Source organism: Ailuropoda melanoleuca, chromosome 16 (genome assembly GCF_002007445.2).
Source record: "Ailuropoda melanoleuca isolate Jingjing chromosome 16, ASM200744v2, whole genome shotgun sequence".
NCBI classification, from domain to species: Eukaryota; Metazoa; Chordata; class Mammalia; order Carnivora; family Ursidae; genus Ailuropoda; species Ailuropoda melanoleuca.
Window position 1 is genome coordinate 35,142,870 of NC_048233.1, and position 22,106 is coordinate 35,164,975.

A 22,106-nucleotide genomic window follows, 5' to 3' on the forward strand; every position below is an offset into this window, starting at 1 on the left:
CTGGTCTCCTAACTAGTCTTTATTCCTCCGCTAGTCAGCCCCACCACTCCACATCACTCAAATTCCTACAACCACTCTAACCTTGCTGTTTCTTGAGTACACCCATCTCTAAGGATCTTTGCATTTGCTGCTCCTTCTAGCCGATCTGCTTCTCCTTCAGAATTTTGCAGGGCTTCCTCTTTCATATCAATCAGTACTCCATACAAACGTCATCCTCGACAGAGAACAAATGTTAGGCTTCATGGAGGGATGCAGGTGGGGGATGGGCTAGATGGGGATGGGTATTAAAGAGGGCACTTGGTGGTGGTGAATATTGGGTGTTGTATGTAAGTGATGAATCACTGAATTCTACTCCTGAAACCAATATTGGTTTATATGTTAGCTAACAAAATTAAAACCAAAACCAAGACAGAAAAACAAAGGTCACCCTCAAAGAAGTTTTCTTTTGACTACACTAACACGTTACCACTGCTAACTCATTACTCTTCATCCCCCAACCCTGCTGAATTTCCTTCAGATTACTTATTACTATTTGACATCGTATTATAATGCTACTTGCTGAATGACTGGTCTCCCAAATAGAATATATGCTCCATTAGACATTCCTGAAAAAAAATCATAGCAATAAACCCATTGCAAGAAATCCTAAAGGTAAGTTACCTTAACCTGGTATTTAGATCAACTTCACACTCCCTGTTATTCATGAAGTGAACATTTTTATATTATTTACCCACTGATCTCCACTATTACTATTTTTTTCATAGAGAAAAATGACCTCAATATTAAATAAAAATTTTACCAAGGATGATAATATCTATTCTTTTGACAGCATACAGTTAATTTTTCTCTATAGTCCATAGAAGAAATTAGTCATTCAGACAACTGTATGTGACCATTGCTGGCAGCTTGCATACAGTCAGAACAGATACTGGAGCAGTGACATTTTGTACCAAATGTGCAAATACAATAAAGCAGAGTAAGCACGGGGCTATGTGCTGCTGAACTGCAGCCAGTATCTGAAAAAGGACATAAAAGTGTGTTGCATAAGAATTTCTTTCCACTAGATTTCCCTCTTTTCTTACAAGGAGAAAAGGAGTTATTAGGATCTCTCATTTAGGTCAAAAATATGCCAATTTGTTATGTAGTTAATATTCATTGTTCTTAAGCACAAAGTCAAGTTGTTTGATAACTGATGAAAGATTTCATCCAAAAGGACTTTTTGCTGAGTTATAACAATGTGCTTCTTCAGAACTTACACTAACTTAGGTTATCAGCAACTTGTCATAGGCAGAGGTTTGGTTCCTCCCATCCCCCCACAGAGGAGTCTCTAAGATGTCAAGTACTCTCTCTTGTGTCTGGTGAAGAGGGATATTGATTTCCCATTATTTCTAGATGCCACATGATGCATTTCTAGTAGTTGTAAACACTTACGAGACTGACTTTTATTTTGTCCTTCATCACATCAGTCTGCCAAAGCAAGACATCTGTTAATGAGGCCCCGTGCATTTCATCAGACACTGTGCCATCTTGGTGCTTAAAGGAATGATGCTTTCAAGGGGTCTAGATATAATAAAGCTTGTTTTAGCAAACCAACTGCTGTTCGCCAGAACCTCATAGTCAGGTCTTTTAAAAGTAACAAAAACTATACTTATTTTTCAGATCTACTCTGGGCTTGATTTATTTGCCTTTTCTACAGGCACTAACCCATTACTTCTATCTCATTGATATGTGTTGGCTTTAAAATTAGCCTGGAAAATTCTTATTGGCCTTTGCAAGTAAGAAAGATCATTGATGAAGAAAATATGTTAAATAACGTTACAAAATAGGCCCTTAGGATAAAATAGATTGTTTGGGCAGCAACTTGAGAGTTAATTGGTATCTTTGAATCTACAAAAACACATGAAAGAGCCAAGTTCTTTAAACATTTTAAGTAAGAGTCTGCAGCCTGACTTGGGATTTGTGCTGGCACTGAATGAGATCTGCCATCTCTACTAATTGTTGACAAAAGCCTACTTCAACCCAGAAAGTCAAGATTTTTCCTTGAAGATTTTAAATTTTTCAATAGCACAGGTGCCTCTTGAGAGAAAACTTCAAAATGTTATAGAATTCATTTGCCCTTGAGGGGAAAAATTGTGAATATTAAGAGAAAATGGAAGAGCAACATATGAGAAAAAGGGCATCTGAGTAACCTCCTGCTATTTCTCTTTTGTTCATCACTCACACCTACTGCAGGCCATCGCCTTGAGGATCTTCCTGCCCTCACCCACCCCACTTTGTTTAATCACATGTTGGTTTACATTCTCTTTTTTGATCTTGGACTAGATTGGATGTGTCTCAGGAGTTTCTGTAATTTACTAAATGTAACAGTGATAACGTAAAAGGGTGTCCTGGATCATCCCAACAAGCATTTTTAGTAACTCCCCAAACATTAACTCATCTCGCAATATTTACATTTGACCACTTTGTTTCTGTAATTATCCACTGTCTCCTTTCCTCTGTGATCTTTGGCAAACGGTTTAATCTTAGGGTTACTCTCTGTGTGACTGCAGTATACCAAGTTTATAGGGCGGAAAAAACAACTAATTTTCTTTCATAATAATGAGACCCAGATTGATGTGTAATATTATTACAAAAACAAGTACTTGTTTTGTTGCCTCGTTTACCTGAATCCATTCTGTGTTGTCACTTACATGAAGCCAAAAAGGGATTATTGTACATGCTTAACTTTCAGAGAGTTACATGCATCAATTCAACAAATTTTTGAGTTCTTACTATATGCCTACCACTATTTCAGGTCTGGGGAATAGACCAGTGAACAAAGAGGGAAAAACTTCTGTAAGCTCCCTGGAGCTTACATTCCAATGTTAAAGATAGGCAAAGAACAAACAAATAAGCAAAATCTACTCTATGTCAAGGTTTTCAAGGATTTACTCAGCCACTCAGCCAAATGATACCACAGCAATTTTGCGAATTAGAAGAATGATAGAGTTGCTGAAAGAGTTGAGACACTCAAGATTCTTAATAAGAAACAATAATATCACCCAAAGCCTGAGTACAATTCCTCAGGCTGCCATAGCTCACTGTTACCTAAAATCCTGTTGCTAGGACACTTGCTAACATAGAAAAGCTAAGGACATTTACAAGCTGGGGAAATTTTTGGTGAACTGATGTTCTTATATTCATGGAAGTAAATTTGTTTTTGAAATATGAGGAGAAATAGATATTAACAAAGAGAAAACAGAGCATATCTGTAAAGTTCACTTTTGAAATCATTTTAAACGTAATAATCTAATGCATCTAAAGAGGAAATGTAGAAGTTATTCCATTGAAAAACGTTGCTACTTTTTATTAACATTTAAGAATCTATTGTCAGTTCTATTCTAAGTGGTTATCAATACTTTTCAGTGAAATCTAACCTAATCTATCTCTTAATTTCCTAAAAAAAACAGACGGCCAGTATTTGGCCCCCAAAAATACAACTTCTGTTCTGATACCATGGCTTTAGTTTTGTAGGGTAGAGTAATCAGTGTTATTACATTTTTATCCTCTAATGCTTCTCTAAATAGAAATGAGGTCTCTTCATTTGATTTGGGAAACTGAATGCTAGCTGGGGAATTCAAAACAGTGTTGGTTTCAAGCTTGAATTCCTCTGCATAGTACCAAGTTCCTTTTCTTGGCCCCAAGGCATGCGTCTCGAGAAAACATGAGGGAACGATGAATCCTGAGACCATTTTGCCTATATACTTAAGGCTGCCTTGAAATTCTGTCCAAATGTGGTCCATGAATGATAGGGTCACATTTGGACAGAATCCGATTTGGACGCATCAGTCCAAATTACACATACAAATGTAATTTGGACATCAGTGTCCAAATGCGATTTTTATTGCTATAGGCAGAGAAAGCCATAGTATATAAGAAAAAAGATTAGATATATACCATGGCACTGCTCATTTATATTGATATGGGAAATATGCCCATCTGAATGAAAATTAACTATTTCTTATATAAAGCAAGACAAAGTTGGAAGTCTGTTCATCACCATGAACTGATGAGAACTGGAGTAGCATGTATGATCTGATATGCCTAAATAATTCTCACCTCACTGAACCGCTGATGTGATAGATTTCTGTAGTGATTGTTAGATTTAATAACAGAATGGAGTAAGGAAGCTTTGAATTACTAAATATTGGTAACATTTCTTGAAGAATAAAATTAATGAGCATTTCATAATATGCACTGTATTAACCTATCTCTACTGTGGTCTTAGTAGCTAAACACATCTTGCCTTGTCATTCTCTTAACGTTCTCGTGTTCAAAATATATATTTTATGTTTATGCGGCAAGAAAGAAAGCCATGATTCTCCTAACATTTATATCCAAGCTGTGTATGCAACTTGCTATACATCCAGTTATGGTGTCAAGAGAATCTCAGTATTTTATAGCAATCACCTGTTAGTCAGATGTCCCTTCTTACCAGGCTAATTAGAAGCCAGTGTCCTTGGGACAGTTGCTTAGTGAAGGAAGAGTCAACTGTCGGTCTTGTTCAAATCCAGGTCAGATAAAAAAATGAGAACCCTTTGGGGTGGGTGGGGGAAGCAGTTTAAATCTCTTCACGGAACTGGCTTTTGGTGGGAGACAAGCAGGAGATGATGGTCATCGTGATTCTCCATTAGAACAGATCCAGCAGGTCAAAATAATCCCTGTTTGGAGTGAAAAACAGTAAGTGCTGTTGCTGTTCACAGAGACGGCATGGCCTGACAGAGTTCTTGGGCTGTGCTCTGCCACATCACAACTGCATCATTTTGTGACAACCTTTCTAAGACAAATTTCCTCATCTGTAAAATGGGTTAATAATAGGAAGTTTTCAGGATCATTTTGTACATAGATATAAATAAAAATATGTAGCCTAGGATGATGCTAGAACATTGTGAGTGTTTGATAATCGATGCCCAAGGTCCACAGATTTCCTCAGCTCTTAGTTACTCATGTTGTTAGCTTAGCAGCTCCCGCCCACACGGTAGGAATGCCTCCCTTCCCCACCAGTAAAGTCCCCCCCAGGTATTTCTGGAAGTCGCAACAGCGTCACCACATCGCACGGAAACCACGTTGCTCTTGGTTCTTCCATCCTCCTCATGAGGTCACCTCACATGTCTCTCTCAGAGAGGCGCCTTCCTGATGGCCCTGCTCCCAGTACCCTCTGGGAGAACACCACTCTGACCAAAGTCCCAGTCAGAGACGCCAGGGGGCCAGCACTGTGCAGGGGATGAGAACAGAAAGGAGAGGGCCTTCGACCTTTTTCACCTGGACCTGGAAGCAGCCTGCTGTGTGATTCTGAAAACAAACCCATCTGCTTCCCCCTCAGGATAACCTTGACCTTGAGGTCACGTGGGGAAACCAGCCATGCTTGTGGCCATTTCCCTGTCTCGTCCCTCTGTCTCCAGCACCTGCTCTTTGCTGTCCAGGCATTATCTCATCCTCCCAAGGAGCCTGTGAGGTTGCTATATTTAACCCCAATTTATAGACAAAGAGGCTGATACCTAGGGAGATTCAGAACACCACCCACCTCCCCTTTTACCTTCTTTAAGTAAATACCTGGGGTATCATCAGCCTCAGATTCTCCTGTGCATTAAGACAAGCCCCACACTTCCTACAAATGATAGCAATTATTATTAGCATTCCACTCTAAGTCAAGGGAGGCCAGAGTTTACACTGACCCAATAATGAGTCTGGAGAAGTATGCAGAGTAGGAATTGAAGTACAAACATTGGAGTAACAGGGAGAGAAGGAGGAGGGTGGGGAGTTCCAAGACTAGGAAAAAGAGTTTTGAAAACCAAAATATGGTGATTATAAAAAATAATGTAGAACAGATGACTCTAAGAGAATGTATCATCTTTTTTATTAATCCTCTTTTCAAAAACTTTTCTTAAAAGGCACCAGCTACTTCTATCATACATTCCCCCAAACTCTCTGATCCCTTCTTTAAAAAAAAGAAAGAAAAAAGAAATATGATCATCCAGATAAGGAAAGGAGCAAGACTTTCTCTTCTCTTTCGTCTGCACTCCATTTCCTTAATTCATCTTTTTTTCTCGAACTACAGGTGGGAAATCATTGAGGAACTATTTTTTGGTGAATGAAGTTTTGGTCTCATTCCACAAGAAATCTCTAGAGATTACTTTTAAACTAAAACCAATTTCATACTCAGTAGAAAACTTTCATTTCGTGAAATAAAAAGCTAAATGAGAATAGTCCAAGAACATCTTTCCAAAAAGAAGGTACACTAAGTATACTAGCCCAATTACTACCAAGAAGTATTCTCTTTCTTAAACCAAGAAATAAAAAAAGAGAATTGCTCTGTTGATAATGCTTTGTGTCGTTTATCTAGGGTGAGTGAGATACTCTGGTTATCAGTCCCTTTATGTGTCAAGTGTAATTTTTCATGGGAGATGTCAGTTATATTTTAGCAAAAGACCAAATTCAATTCCAAGTCTCTTAGCAAGAGTATTTCAAGTAACATAAGGAGAGCAAGGTATTGATGAAAAATAAAGGAAAATGTATTTTAATAAAATGCAATAATCCACAAGTATTATTACCAAACCATTTTCTACTAATATTTTAGATCAAAATGTTCTAAATTATCCAGGTTATGCTTTGGGTTTGTGAATTTTCCAAATTACGCGTCTATTTATTGCTGATGTCTGAAAAGCAAGGAGAGGTGAGACCAACAAGATATTTGCATACACAACAATAGAAAAAAGACGATTTCATTTTTCTTTTTGTGTCTTTATTTCTTATTAGCAGTTTGAAGTTATTCATAGATCATGAAATTAATAGACATTGAAAACTTTCCTGGTTACCACTATTCACATATGTTCCTTTTCTTTGAAGCCTATTCTCCCTTAACCAGAATTCTCAGCAGAAAGGGGCATGGTAGGGTGCCAGAGTGGCTCAATGGATTAAGTGTCTGACTCTTGATTTCCACTTAGGTCATGATCTCAGGGTCACGAGATCAAGACCCGTGTCGGGCTCCGTGCTGGGCAAGGAGCCTGCTTGAAATTCTCTCTCGTTCTCCCTCTGCCCCTCCCCACACACACACCTGCTTTCTCGCTCTCTAAATAAATAAGGGGAGTGGAATGGGCATGGAAGCGCCTATGATGTTCAGGCACTCTATTATTGGCACATTTGTATCAGCTGAATATATAGAAGTCTTGGAAAAACTTACTTCTAGATTGAAATAATGTATCAAAATCTGAAATTCATATTTTGTTCATTACTTTTTCAGTAATACTTTTTAAAGATGCTCACTAAATATACGACTGATAATTTAGTGATTGTTTAGTTGTTGAAAGTGAAAATATGTGTATTAATGCCTGTGGATCCACCTCAAATGTGTCTTCATATTTAGTCTCTTTTTTCGTCACATGCTAGCTGTGAACTTTAGGTCTGTGCTCTACCCAAAAACCAAGAGCAGATGAGACACCTAAAAATACCCTCATTTGCATCTGTTTCCCTTCCTTATGAGAGGGAGGGTCATCCCTCCTGATTTTGCCTTACAACAAGAAAACAACTAAGACAGTTTGGGAATTAATTCATCGTTCACCTCTCACGCTAGCAGGTCAGGCCCTCCATCATTTGGTTCAAAATGATACTAACTTGCAAGAGAACAGATCGGGAGTCTTTGGCATTTTTCCACTTCATGTAGTTACTAGCAGAGATGATTAATAAAATCTCTAGGATGGGACTTGAAAAACTTGGTTAAGTGAATTAGATCCTCTTTGTCTTCTAACACAAAACATAGTATTAGGGGGTTCATATTTTTTGAAGGTAGTGAAACAAAATATAACAAAATTACCACATATTTATAAAATATGGATCTCTTCCTTCCTGTAACAATTTAAGTTCAGTTCTCCAGAATGAAAGAGATAAACATGTATAGATGCAAATCAATTCTATATTGGTTTCTTATTACCACATTAACGAGGAAATCTGAGGATGTAAGTTATGACTTAATTTTGATTTTGAATGCATCCAACTACCTAATGTACATAAAATAACCATCACGGAATGAAACAGATACATCCAACAGCTTGCTGCATTTAAATGATTTGAAAATAAGTGCTTGTAAAAAGTCAATTTTTGGTGTTTTGCTGCTTAGGAATGAAACAAATCACAAATATGTTTTTATGTTGATTTTCTTTGACAGGACTGGGAATTCCCACATTTTATGGGAGATGTTGATGTAAATCTTCCTGGGCTGCACACTCCTCACATGCAGTTCAAGATTCCTTTCTTCCAAAAGATCTTCAAGGAGGAATATCGTATTCACATAACAGGTATGCTGTAACTTTAAATACGATTTGATTGTCTCCTACTTAGACTAATACTAGCTGCTATGAAAAAGCAAGCGGTAACACTTTAGAGGCATGCATACATATGGTTTATTTCACCCTCACTTAATAGTGCAAGGTGGTTCCGGGTCAGCTGGGGGTTCCAAACGGTCATTCTGGCACTTAGGCTACTAGCGGCTTTAGTCATTTCCATTGCAACATCCAGCAGGCAAATGGGAATAGCAAGAATGGAGAAGAGGGTGAAGAAGGCTTTTCTTTTTCTTAATCACCTTGACATGGGGAAAAAAACATGTGCCTTCCAGTCACGTTCCATTGGCAGTAACTCATCAGAGAGCCCCGCTCAGAGTCAAGGAGGAAATGTGGTCCCCAACTGGGCAGCCACCTCAGTGTCACATCTGTTCTCGCATACTGTTACCAGAGCGGGAGGCCACAGTTTTGGCGTGGATGGTTAGCTAGCTCCGCCGTGCTCCAGGTGCCACGCCACCTTGGTTTTCTTCAGTAGGTTGGTTGCTTTCTCACAACATACAGCTCAGTATGTTTTTTCACCATGAACACCTTTTACATCGTGTTCCTCAAGTACCGCTGAGACTGGGATAGTGGGATCCTAGCGCACCAAGCAGACCCTGTACCTTCAGGGAGTCAGGCCACTCCTCATTTGATCTAAACCTCCTCCTGTGGCAGAGCTCGTGTTTCTCTCAGGTGAGTCTCTGGCAGATCCCCGATTCTTTCATTTGCAGGGACGCCCTCCTTTTGAAATGGCTCTGATGTGATTTATTGTAATATTCCTTCCTGACATCTCAGTCATTCTCATCTGAAAAAGGTCTTCCTGAAGATATGTTTCATACCTTTTTTTCTCTTTTGACCAGAAGCAGACAGCTGAGTGACCACATAAAGGATGGCGTCTGTTCCCAAGCTGCTCAAATGCACGTAGTGAATGTGTGTGTGTTTTAAGGACAATGGCTTAGGATCCCACACCTGCTATATAATAAAAACTGCTGAAGAAATCTGTGCTTACACTACCGTCTGTGCTGCTCAGTAAAAATAGCCCGAGCACAGAAAACCTGAACATCTGAGGCCCACAAAAAACCTTTGCTTCCCAACTTGAAGGCTGGTTTTTGCTTTGAGCATGAGGCGACCTTCCTAAATTGGAGAATGAGCTCATGAATAGGGAAGATGCAGCAGGTTTCTTTTCCTATTCAAAATGAATGAGGCCCATCTATTAAATTCACTGGGTAAATCAATCAATTTGAGTTCAGGTCACATAGTGTGGTTTCAGAGTCCCCACTTAATCTCTGCCGCATGCTACCCTTTCCGACTTCTCAAACAGCTATCACACACATGGCATCATCATATCCCTCTGGGTGGGCTTTTGCCTGGACCATCTGTTCTTGCTATCAGCTCTTGTCCCAGGCCATCATGGCACTAATATTGTCTCTGAATGAGTATCAGAATCCCTGTCAAAAATATACTGCTGCAGTGCATAATACCAGGTAAAGAGGGGGGTGGAATATTCAGAGGAACCCATTGGTAAGGAAAAAAATCAAGCTGTTAAAATATTTAATTTGGGGTATTTGGCAGGGCTTTGTCATATATGCTATCATTTATGGAGAGGGGCAGGTTCAGGTTTTGTGGTGCCCAAAGCTTACCCAATTTGGAACACTCTATTTAAGAATATAAAAGCAAAATTACAACTAAAAATTATCTTCAGTGCCTGGGGAAGAGGACACACATACAGGAGTCCTTGAAGCTTCAGTGTAATTAACTTTGAGATAAAGCCTCCTATGCAATTGTGCTAAAACCTTTATTCCACCAAATACTATTTTCTAGGAACTTAAAAGGATGAAAGACGGGCTAAGTTCTTGTAATGGAGACTGCACATTAATAAAGTTTGTGAGAAGGTGGAAATATATTGTAGTTAAGGTTTTGATGCAGTGTTTGCCAAATGATGCTGATAAGCATACCAATTGAGATATATATTTATAGATATATACATTGTTGGGCCCCATTCCTAATAGTTCAAACTCAAGAAGTCTGAGCAAAGGCCAGGGAATGGGACTTTTGAAAAGCGCCCCCAGGTGATGGTCTTTGGGAACTGCTCCTTGGTGCTGGAAAAGCCACAGGTGAAACCGGGCTGTCCGCCTGCAATGGGCCGTGCAAATGATTGGGTGCCTGGACCTGCCAGGGAGACCTCTGAGGATTCTGGAGCTTAAATCCAAAATAAAATAGGGTACAGGTGGGCTTTGGGGTGAAGAGTTCCACTGTAAACAGTTTAAACCCAATTTGTGGTAGGTTGATCATGTGCCTCCCCAGATCCGTGATAAAAATATTCTAGGAAAATGGTGGCAGGTTTGGAGGCTGAAAAAGGTGTAAACTGTCCCCCTCTTGTTTTGTTCTGTTACTCTTTGTTCTGTTCATTGCAAAGATGTGGCTGAGGACACTGAAGCAGCAGCTAGTCTCCTGTGAAGGGCCTTTTTCTTTATCTGACTTTGTAAGGTAATTGTTTCTGGGGAAACCTAGATAAAATTTCCAAAAATATGGTACATGTCGTATTTTAATATCCTCAGTTGTCAGTAGCCTGCAAATTTCCAAGTCAACTACAAACACTAACTTGATCCGCTCCTCCAAGTTCTGCTTCTTTTTGTAGGGAAACTCAATGCTTTTCTTGATGAGTAAATATAGTATTATCAGTGGGTTATTAAGCATGAAACTCTCTTATATCCATGAGTGGTTCTCAAATTTCAGTGTGTATGAGGATCACCTGGAGAGTTTATTAAAAAGATCCATCAGCCTCCTGTCCAGAGCCGATGCCTGAGGTTGGAGGTGGAGCCTGGGATCCAGCCTTCTCTTAAGCATCACCAGTGATGCCTATGCATTCTGCCAGAGGACCTCTTTTTGAGAAACCCTGCTGCTCAGAAACACTTTCTACAGTCAAAATTCCTCTCATTCCAACTTTATTTTCATATGCAACTCTTAAAATCAAAAGCCAAGAGACAGAATCAAAATTCAGATAGAAATGGGGTGCTAGTGAAAAGGGCACATGAAAGAGTCCTGCTGGGAGCTGGAAAGTTCAGAGCTGGAGCCAAGAAGAGAGGTCCCAAAGCAGAGTATGACGGGAAACATTGGGGTGAGCACAGAGGAAGCTGAGTCGGGGGGGGGGAGGAGGCATCCTGTGGACCCCCAGACAGCTCCATCTTCTCTGCCTGTGTTTGTTCTGTACTAGAAGAGTCTGTGGGAAGACTGCTAGGGTTCTCCTGGGTTCAAAGACAGCTCCACCATGGCCTCAACTATCATTTCTCTGTGCTCTGGAAATAAGGTTCAGTGCATGCTGAGAAAATGGAATGTTAAAGGTTTGGTGCCTGGACTCTAGCTCCGCCACTGACTCTTGGTGTGGCCCTTGTCAAGCTCCTTAACCTCTTAGAGGCTCGGTTTTCTCATCTGTTAAATGGGGACAGTAAGGTACTTGTCCCATGGGGTTGTTGTGAGATTTAAATTAATATGTACAAGGCACTTAAAACACTGCCATTTGGTAAGCACTCAGTAAACTCTCATTACTCTTACCTGAAGCTTTTGCTTTCAGAGTCCTTCCAGAGTTTGTTTTCCTGTTTAACTCAAAAATATTAGGTAGTCTGAGAGGGGACTCTCTTATTATCTATCCACTATTGTGAAATCTCTACTGTTATCTACTGTTCTGAGTCAAGAAGGAGAAGGCTAAGAATGGGGAAAAAAAAATCTCTCTTCCAATGAAGAGCTCTGTATGTAGAGGGTTCTCTGACACTGATGAGTTCCCATTGACCTTTTAAAAGCACGTAGGATTTGGGTACTTTCTAATCCTGATTCCATGCTAGTTTTATTTATGCATTTCAGAAATGACTTGAATTGTTGCATCTGTTTAGCTCATCTGGATCCCCCTTGACAGATGGTTTGCTGCAGTGTGTATGAGCTTTCATTTTATAAGCTGGGCTGCGGCTTATAAAAATAAATCATCTCTATCCAAGGGTGTGTTAAAATATTTTTTCTGGGAATTTTGACTTCAGTAACAAAGGGGATAAATAGTTAGTCATTAGGTCACATCGGTGCTTTTAGCCCAAGCCCATTGTTCTTCTCTTAAACGTAAATGCTAAATGCAACCGTGTAATTATCTCCTCTGGCCTCTTCCCTTTTACCTATGAGGTGAGTGCAAAGATGGATTCAAAATGTGATGTACTAAGTCTCTGGAGGCGAGAGAGGAATGGCCTCTCAATTCACTCTTGGCAGCTCCTCTGAGTCCTATTAATGCCAATCCCGGTGGAAGCTCTGCCATCTGTCATCCCAGCCAGACAAAGGAAGTGTCCCATTGGTGGCCATCATATGAGTAAATCAGGAGGGGTTGGGGGAAAGGCCAGAAGGAAGGCCCGTGCATCTGCGAGGAGAGAATTCACACTGCTGGCACGATGATGCCCACGGGAACCCTTTCGGCAAAAATGGAAAATGTAGAAGTAAACAAACCTCCATAACGTCTGTGTTCTGATTCGGCCTCCTGAGGTGTGAGGGCACAGGTGTTTTACCATGGCGAGAATGTGGAAGATAATGACTGAGACCCCTCCGTTTTATTTCCGCAGGTGCATGATTTCTGGCAAACAAGTTCCCAGAGATTGTTTTTTAAAGAGCTCTCCTGTGTCAGTCGGATCGTGGCAAGCGCTGGGGAGGGCAGGCCAGTGGTTCATCCCGGAGAATATCCTGTCCGACAAAATTAACAAGGGGCTTGTTATAGGGAAATATGGTGCATCCTGTTCACCACAACAGTCTCCAAAGGTCATGAATTTATCCAGAGTACACGAGGATCTCTTGCTATTCTTTCAGTTGTGAATTTTCCTAAACCTTTCCTGAAGCAGTTTCTATTTTCAACACATTTATACAGCTCTAAGAGTTAACTATGTTTATTTCTACGTAAAGCAGCAATTCCTCATATTTGTCCAAATCTCATCTTCTTCAAGGCCATGGATGCTTTGCCCATAGCCTGTCAGCCCTTGCTGCCCCTGAGCTGGTTGGCCATGTCCAACTGAGGTGTCCTGTCTTCATTTGTGCATATATGAGGATTTTTTTAAATAAAACTCACACACTCTTCAAGAACAGTCTTTACAGCCAGAAGAGAGACTTGAAATATATAACGAATCATAATCTTTGAGATATGAATATTTTGCTTTTCCCAATTTTCCAGATTATATCTGATTTTAGCAGTATCCCAAAATTCACCAGATCATTGGGATACATGTATTTGATTTAAAAGACTCTTTTTTTTTTTTTAAGATTTTATTTATTTATTCGACAGAGATAGAGACAGCCAGCAAGAGAGGGAACACAAGCAGGGGGAGTGGGAGAAGAAGAAGCAGGCTCATAGCGGAGGAGCCTGATGTGGGGCTCGATCCCATAATGCCAGGATCACGCCCTGAGCTGAAGGCAGACGCTTAACCGCTGTGCCACCCAGGCGCCCCTAAAAGACTCTTAACTTTTTGTTATTCGTCTGGACACATTATCTCAGGGTTTACCTATTGGTTAATGGACATTTTCTGAATTAATATGTATCTAAAACTAAGCTAGGATCTGGGGAATACAGAAATAAACATGACACAATTCCTAATCTCAAGAAAGTCGAACAGTCATCTAACTCAGTATAACCCCATGGCTTTCCCTTCTTGTACCATAGCAAGTTTCTACCTCTACTCATCATGTTGGATTATGTCCCACTTAGGAAATGACAATGACAAAAGAGGCCCTTAGAGAAGCTGTATTCATTTGCTTTTAAGTCTTAAGATGATGCTTTATCAGCTCAAATAGCTCCTACTAATTCATAAATTTTTTAGTAAATATCTTCAATTTACTAAATGTTCTCCTTATGACCCAACCACTTAATGTGGTTTCCAGCTCTCCCTAAATTACCTGGGGGTTACTCGAAGAGATGCTAACTCAGTGAGCCCTCTTTTCACTGCTCATGTCTGGAATGAAAGGACATTGAATATAGCCAAGAAGCCTGTTACAGCAAACTATTATTTATTTAATTAGCCAACATTTATCTTTTTCAAGGCCATGGTTGCTTGCTGTCCCATAATGGATATTAAAAGGCTTTGTGGAGCATGACTATTTCATGTATCTGCACTGGATGCTGGAGTCTGGCCAAGTGGTGGCACTTGTTTGGTATGAAGGTACCCACAGCACAGCTCCATCTCAATGCAAACTGGCAATTCTACTGAGTAAAATAAAATTTTAATATTATAATTGCGTATCTGAAGAACAAAAGGCTTCTTATATGATGGAAATATAAGCACTTTATACTCTTTTATCCTTAGTTGAAGAAATTACATTTCCCCCCAAATTGTTGTCATTTCCTATGCTAAGTGATGGTGATATTCAATGAAGAATCCTTTTAAAACCAACTAGCCCAGGATTCTATAACTCCCTAAATGTAAAAAAGATAAAATTACCATTATAATATCATTTTTGACAATCAGTAGGATTCATTAAAGGCACAGAATACAAAAGAGAGGTAATCCCACCAACACCATGCAGTGATTTCTCATTAAAGGAGACAGTGAGCTATTTCAACAAGGAGATTAATAGAAATAATATATGGATTCTTACCCTCCCCTCTTGCTGATTTACATTATGCTATGTAGTTGAAACAACAGGGGGAAATGCAAAATCTCTCCTATGATTAATGCTGAAATACTAAACCTCTTGTTACGGTTGACTGTACATTCACAACAACACACTTGGGACATGGCAAGAGAGCATTTCTATTCTTTTCCTTTTTGCGTCTGATATCCTTTCCATGTAGGTCACTTCAGGGACTCAAATTTATTTTTTATGGTAAATAGTGTTTCTCAGAATATACAGCTTTTATAGGAAAGCTTTCTCTGCATGAAAATCGTGTATTCCATCTTTTTTGCTCTAATGGTGAGATTTCCTGGCCCATCATAAAATGTTAAGCTTTAGGTGATCTTTATTTCACAGAATCATCAAAGAGATTTTTAGGGCTGGGGAGAAACCTGAAGGATCAAAAGCTCAACCCCCTCACTTGATAGACAAGAAGAGCGACACTGAGTTGTCTCGTGTGATTTCGCTTTCTGGTTTGCCACATCTCATAGGGCAAAAGTAATTTTTTTTAAAGAGAAAGCATTACAAAAGTAGCAAAACACTGTGTGGGAAAATAGAAGGAAGGATGTCAGTGAATGGTGAATGTCCTTCCTCTGCAAATGCACAAATGGGCCAGCAGTTTATGTCAGTTGGGCTAGAAACAAAAAGTAAGAGCCATTTCTGCATTTTTACCAGCTTCAAGTTTCAGCTGACCGGCTTTGATGGGGGTAGGAGGGGTAGAGACAGTGCTACATCCACAGAAGAAAAGAAATAGGATGTCAGTAGGGAACCTGCCTCACTCAGTTCTCTCCCCCCTACGCTTTGGGGACATGGCCTGTCTGCTGTGGGGGAGAGGTGGAGACACTATTTCCTGTTCAGTAGCTTCAAAATTTATATAAATGACCTATTCTCAGAACCATTCTCCTGCACGTTGTAGACAAATTACCAATTGCTAAGAATTTTCAATGTGTTGTTTACTGAGTGCTCTCAGGTAACTGGTCCAGTTATATCTACCCAATGATGTCAGTGCTCAGGGATTCCTGCTGTTTTATCCAAAGTGAAACATTTGATCACCTTTAGGATGTATCTTTGTTACAAACCCTTACATGCTCTTCTCTCCCTCTACCACCAAGATCCTATATTAACTGGATTGAAGACGTAGAGGAAAGAAATTATAGAAATAATACTCCCCTACATTTTTGGCAAACTTAATATATTTCAAAGAACTTTCAAATATAACTTCTCATTTTATCCTCACAATCATCCTTTGAGGTAGTTACATTGATATAATTCTCTATTTCACTGAATAAAAAATTGAATTCACATAGCTAATAGAAGGACTTGGTGGAAGAGGACAGAATCATACAACGAGAAGTCATCTGGTTCAGTTTCCTCAATTTGAAAATCAAACGATTGAGGTCTGGAGAGGTTAACCAGGTAACCCAAGGTTGGATTATTTAAGTGTCAGGATGAGCTTCACCTGGTGATTTCTAGCCTGTAGTTTTTTTGCGACTGTGGTTCTCCCTCTCACAGATCAGTAAGGATGTGTTCAAGAGGGGCGATGATACCCATGAACTGATGTCCGGCAACACATTTTTAATTTGCTCCTCCTCCATCTCATCTAAATATTCAGACTCCAGGTCACATGAGAAATAACATGAAGTGATTCTTTTTTTTTTTAATGTTTTTTTTTATTATATTATGTTAGTCACCATACAGTACATCCCTGGTTTCTGATGCAAAGTTCGATGATTCATTAGTTGCGTATAACACCCAGTGCACCATGCAATACGTGCCCTCCTTACTACCCATCACCAGTCTATCCCATTCCCCCATCCCCCTCCCCTCTCAGGCCCTCAGTTTGTTTCTCAGAGTACATAGTCTCTCATGCTTCATTCCCCCTTCTGATTACCCCCCCCCTTTCTTTAACCCTTTCTTCTCCTACCCATCGTCCTACTTCTTATGTTCCATAGATGAGAGAACATGAAGTGATTCTTTAGTGTTAAAGTGTAGTCAAATTCACCCAGCACCATTCAACTTAGGTGGGAGGAAAACAACGTAGAAAGTTTGGGGAAGAGCTCCTCCTATCCTCAGGGTTTCTTTTTAATTTGATCAGTATACATTCACTTCAGTTTTTATATTCTGATTTTATCTTTTTCGTCTATTAACATTCTCTAAGCCCCTGTTCCCACCAGAATAGCACCTTACTCCATGCTCACTGAGCATTCCTCTCTTCTCCCTGATTCTGTGACGCTGTTTATCAGTGGTTTCTGATATCCTGTTACTGTAGATACAGGGACCACTTTATGAGGGACTGCCCTATTCATGAGTTAATTAAAATGACCTAGAAAGAGTACAGGTGTCTCCAAGGGACCTTTGTGAGTCAGGAAGGTCAGTCATGCAAATTCAAGGATCTGTCTTCCTCACCATCCAGTCTGGCTTCACAGCACATGTAGTTTATAGCAAGAGAATAAGTATGAATCTCCTGCAACAGAAACACCCGAAGCCCCTTTCTCAGCTTGCTTTCCATCATGGAAGCTACCAACTATTGCCTCCTTAATACTGGATGAGAATCTCAGAACTTTTTCAATTCTCTTGTCTCTCTTTCCTCTCCTGCTTTTTCTTCCTACAATATTCTCCATTATTTTCTTTCTCTCTCTCTCTCCTCACCCCTCTCTTTCATATCACCTCATCTTTTCCTGTATGCTATTTTATATGCAGCTAATAAAAACATAAACTAAAAGAAATGCACCATTTTCCAGACTGTTCTGTGTCCTCCTTTTCTTTCAAGGACCCCATGAATTGCTACTTCCTCCAAAATCCTTTCTGTAGATAATTCTATGGCACTCAGTTTTTATTCCATTTTCCCCAACACCTTCAGCATTTATAATTTATATCACTCATTTGGCACCTCTCCAGTGTGGCCTCTTTTTATTTATCTGTCGATGCCACTGTTCTGTTTCCCGAGTAAGACGATGGGTTCCTCCCTGTGCTCAGCAGCTTCTAAGGCATCCTACAGCAGAGCCTGTTATGAGCACAAGTGCTCAGTAATGTTGCTCACCTTTGTATTTGATTGAATTTCTCTGGCTTGAGCTTTCTTTACTTCTTTTATGGTTGATGCTTAGTAAGAATCTGTTGTAGTTTTGGATACGACTCCAGGAGAGCAGGAGTGGTTAGAACTTAACAGTGCCAGATGTTATAAATAGTTGATCATACATAAGAACAACATTTTCAGTGTTTCAACTTACTTTCTAGTGTGGGTATGTGAAATAAATCATTCCAGCAAGAGTTTCCACCACAAAGGTTGCAACAATTGTAGGGTTGAACAATTTCAGGATGGGCAGAGTTATAATTTCCAGTCAGAGAGTTTACATAAATGATCCTGATAGAGAAGAATTGTAGCTTCCCATGCAAACGCAGACATTATCATGGCTTAGGCAAGGCTTTGATGTTGATAATAGTACCAGTTACTGCGTTTCTTTTATGTACCAGGCACTCTGTTTAGCATCTAATAATCTTATGAAATATTAACAGCTTTAATAAGTATTATTATTTTCTCTCTGTAAAGAAACCGAGGTTTAGGAAATTTAAATAACTAGCCCAAGATCACATAGCTAGTAAGTTTTGGAGCCAGGATTAAAACCCTTCAGTTTTGCATACAGTGGGAATGTAAATATGTAACAATGATGATAAAACACTTTCCTAAACTCTTCACAAAGTTATATTTTTATATAGCTATACAATATTATGATACAAATTGCAAAACTCATTTTTACCATTCTTGGTTTAATAAGTTTGCCGAAGATTCTCTCTCTCTCGTCCCAAGAGTTCTATAATCATATGAAGCAGGAACTTAGTAATTTCAATACTTTATCTTCAAATACAAAATAAAATAATTTTGACATTGTATATATATACTATTTAGAACTAAGCTTTTAGAACCTGTTATAGGTATCACCTAATTTGCTACAGCAAACCTATGAGGTATTACTATATTATGATACATTTGATACTGTAAAGTTTGCAATAAATTGTGATTATAATAAAAATTATGATGGAATCTAATATCCCTTGAAAGTTTCCCCATATTCTTTTCATTTGCAGGTTTAAGGATATCATTAGATAATATGTCTCTAAACAATGTCTTACTTGTATGAAAATTTTAAATACTACAAAGAAATAGTAGTTACAATCTCTCCAAATCATGTCTTCTAAAGCAGTTTGTCAGCTTTGGTTGTATTTATATGTCTGATAAATGGATTCTGTTCAACGAGAATTTGATGCAATTATTTTTAAAGTCTTGAATGCTCGAGAATTATTGATCTGAATCATATCAATTAATGGTTTAATCAACAGGTCACCTACAAACAGCAATGTGAATTCAATTGATATACTGCTGTGTTTGCATTGCAAAATGATTTATTTCTTGCCTACACATAATTATAAAACTGTAAGAGATGTTCAATCATATGTTAGACTTTTCTAAGAATTTCATTAGAACTTTCTTTTTAAACATTAACTGAAATGTTCTAGAGAATAACTGACATGGAACCGAATTTGAGTATAGCTGTGGTGCCTATTAAACAAGGAAGCTTAATCTGGTTAGTGTAAGTAGCATAAATTATTGACTCTGGGACCCACAGTCACATTTTCATGTGTCTAGAATACAATTAGGAAATATCCTTTGCCAATTCACTTAATGGCAGCATAGCCATCTCAAAAAATTGCTAACAGGCGTAAAACATTAACAGTTTATACCTGTACACCATTATCTCCTTTTTATTGGAGAAAGCCCTATTGCAATTTTATAGGTCTTTGACTAATATGCAGTATTTCTCTTTTTTTAATGCAGGTAAATGGTTTAACTATGGGATTATCTTTCTTGTCTTGATTTTGGATCTTAATATGTGGAAGAACCAGATATTTTATAAGCCTCACGAATACGGACAGTACATTGGCCCAGGGCAGAAGATATATACAGTGAAAGACTCAGAAAGTTTAAAGGATTTGAACAGAACCAAACTTTCCTGGGAATGGAGGTCCAATCACACTAACCCTCAGACGAATAAAACATATGTTGAGGGAGATATGTTCTTACACAGCAGGTTCATAGGGGCTAGCCTTGATGTCAAGTGTCTGGCTTTTGTTCCAAGTTTAATAGCTTTTGTGTGGTTTGGCTTCTTCATTTGGTTCTTTGGACGGTTTCTGAAAAATGAGCAAGGCATGGAAAATCAAGACAAAACTTACACTCGCATGAAAAGAAAATCACCGTCAGAACATAGCAAGGACATGGGAATCACTCGAGAAAACACACAGGCCTCAGTGGAAGATCCACTGAGTGACCCTCCCTTGGTCTGCATCAGGTCGGACTTCAACGAGATTGTCTACAAGTCTTCCCACCTCACGTCGGAAAACTTGAGTTCGCACTTGAACGAATCTACCAGCACGACAGAAGCTGATCCAGACCCAATGACTTCTAAAAGTACGCCTACGAACTAGATTCACTTACTTGGAGATAGCACAAAAAGCAACCTTGAGTGTAACTTTAAAAAAGTTAGTCTTTCCTTTTGTAAATGTAAAGTTTACGTAGTCTTAGGTAAAGAAACACAAACAATGCCACGAAGGTGCTCAACATGCTTTTCTAGGACTCATTGTTTTCTATTTGTATTATAATACACGTGCCTACTGTATATCTAACAGTCCTCTAGAGATTGCTTCTCACAATTGCACAAGCTATTTACTGACTTCACAGCATAGTAGATGATTAGCTGATTACCCGTGTATCTGATGTTCAACCATAGTGGTGCCTTGAGACATTAAACTGTTTTTAACTGTACCAGAACCGAAGCGTGGAAGAGTCCTCAAACCTACTTCACATGGGGTTTTTTGTATACAATTATTTTGATCTACACTTGATGTCTTAGCAGGAAACAGAGCCGAGATGTGGCTTAGGAAGTATCTCGTTTCCTATTCAGCAGTGGAGCTGGTGACTTTGACAGCAGGATTGCACAGAGGCCTGGTGATTACCTTTGAATTTGTTTTGGCTATCTGCCAAATACAGATACAGATTCGAAATTCAGTACTAGGAGAATGATAACCCAGCATGGGTCACTACTTGTGAAACGTGGCTTTCTCCAACCAGTAACGGCAATTAGATGATAATACCTAATTATGTTCTCCTAATTAAAGATAGATTGCTACTTGATTAAAAATCCTGCCCTTCACCTATGGAAACAAAGATTAAGAGGCACAGTTGGGTGAACTCTCAAATTTACTGGCATTTACACAAAGCGCTAGAAAACCAAGGAACTGAAGTTTTAATCATGTGAGGGTTGTACAGCCTACTATCTACAATATTTGTACATCTTTCTGTAAATATGGCTCTGGACAATGAAAATTGAAAAACATATGCCACCCCTGAATAAGGGTCCTCTAAAAATCACGCAGCGGAACCTTGTGAGGTAGACGGTGTGCATGAAAGAATCGATTCAGTAGCTTGTCTTGTGTGTGCATTTTTTGTGGGTTTTTTTTTTTTTGGTTTTTTTTTAAAGAATTAAACATCATACATTAATAAATACAAATTATATATCAGTAATTATGTGATGTAGTTTTTTGTTTGTAATAACGGGATTCATTTATATCTTAGAGTTTAACAACAGCCCATTTAATTTTTTGTTTAACTTGATGCCAGATGTGTTAAAAAATGGAATATACCCAACATGCTTTAAATTTTGTTCCATAAATTGTGGTTACATGTTCTTGAGGGGGCTAGGGGAGATCACTTTTAAGGCAAAATTATTTTCCTGTCATATGCTGATATAGCTGTATTTTGTCTTTATGATTTTTAAAATCTCTCTTATTTTGATCTATCTGCTTTTAAGCTTGCAGCATGCTGAATTTAGCATGCATAAAAGAACTATGCATTTATCTGTCACTTGAGAGCCAGCTTTAATAAACATCTTCCTACAATTGTTTACTAAGCAATTGGAACCATGCCCCTCCTGTTTCCTTTACCTTTAATAGCCATGCATGGTCCTACTTAGAATCATAAATATCTCTGACACTAAAAATGCAGAGATCAAGCTCACTATAGTAACCCCTTGACCATATTGTCCAAAGAAACTTAGCATGTTATTGCTTATATGTGGTTAC

At 39.0% G+C, this 22,106-nt stretch overlaps 1 protein-coding gene across 8 annotated transcripts in view; it reads left to right on the top strand.

The window, feature by feature from the left end:
* The window catches only part of TMEM117 (transmembrane protein 117), a 484,559-nt gene extending 463,023 nt beyond the window's left edge, over positions 1–21,536 (top strand). For 5 of the 8 annotated variants that reach the window (XM_034644989.1, XM_034644991.1, XM_019806350.2 and 2 more), the window contains 2 exons: positions 8,201–8,330; positions 19,807–21,536. In XM_034644989.1, coding sequence (XP_034500880.1) covers positions 8,201–8,330; positions 19,807–20,453 — 777 coding nt within the window. In that variant the 3' untranslated portion in view covers positions 20,454–21,536. Of the gene's footprint in view, positions 1–8,200; positions 8,331–9,211; positions 11,205–12,943; positions 13,608–19,806 lie in introns of those variants that run through there. The other 3 variants (XM_034644994.1, XM_034644993.1, XM_034644990.1) reach the window with 3 other exon arrangements.
* The last annotated feature ends 570 nt before the right edge of the window (positions 21,537–22,106 follow it).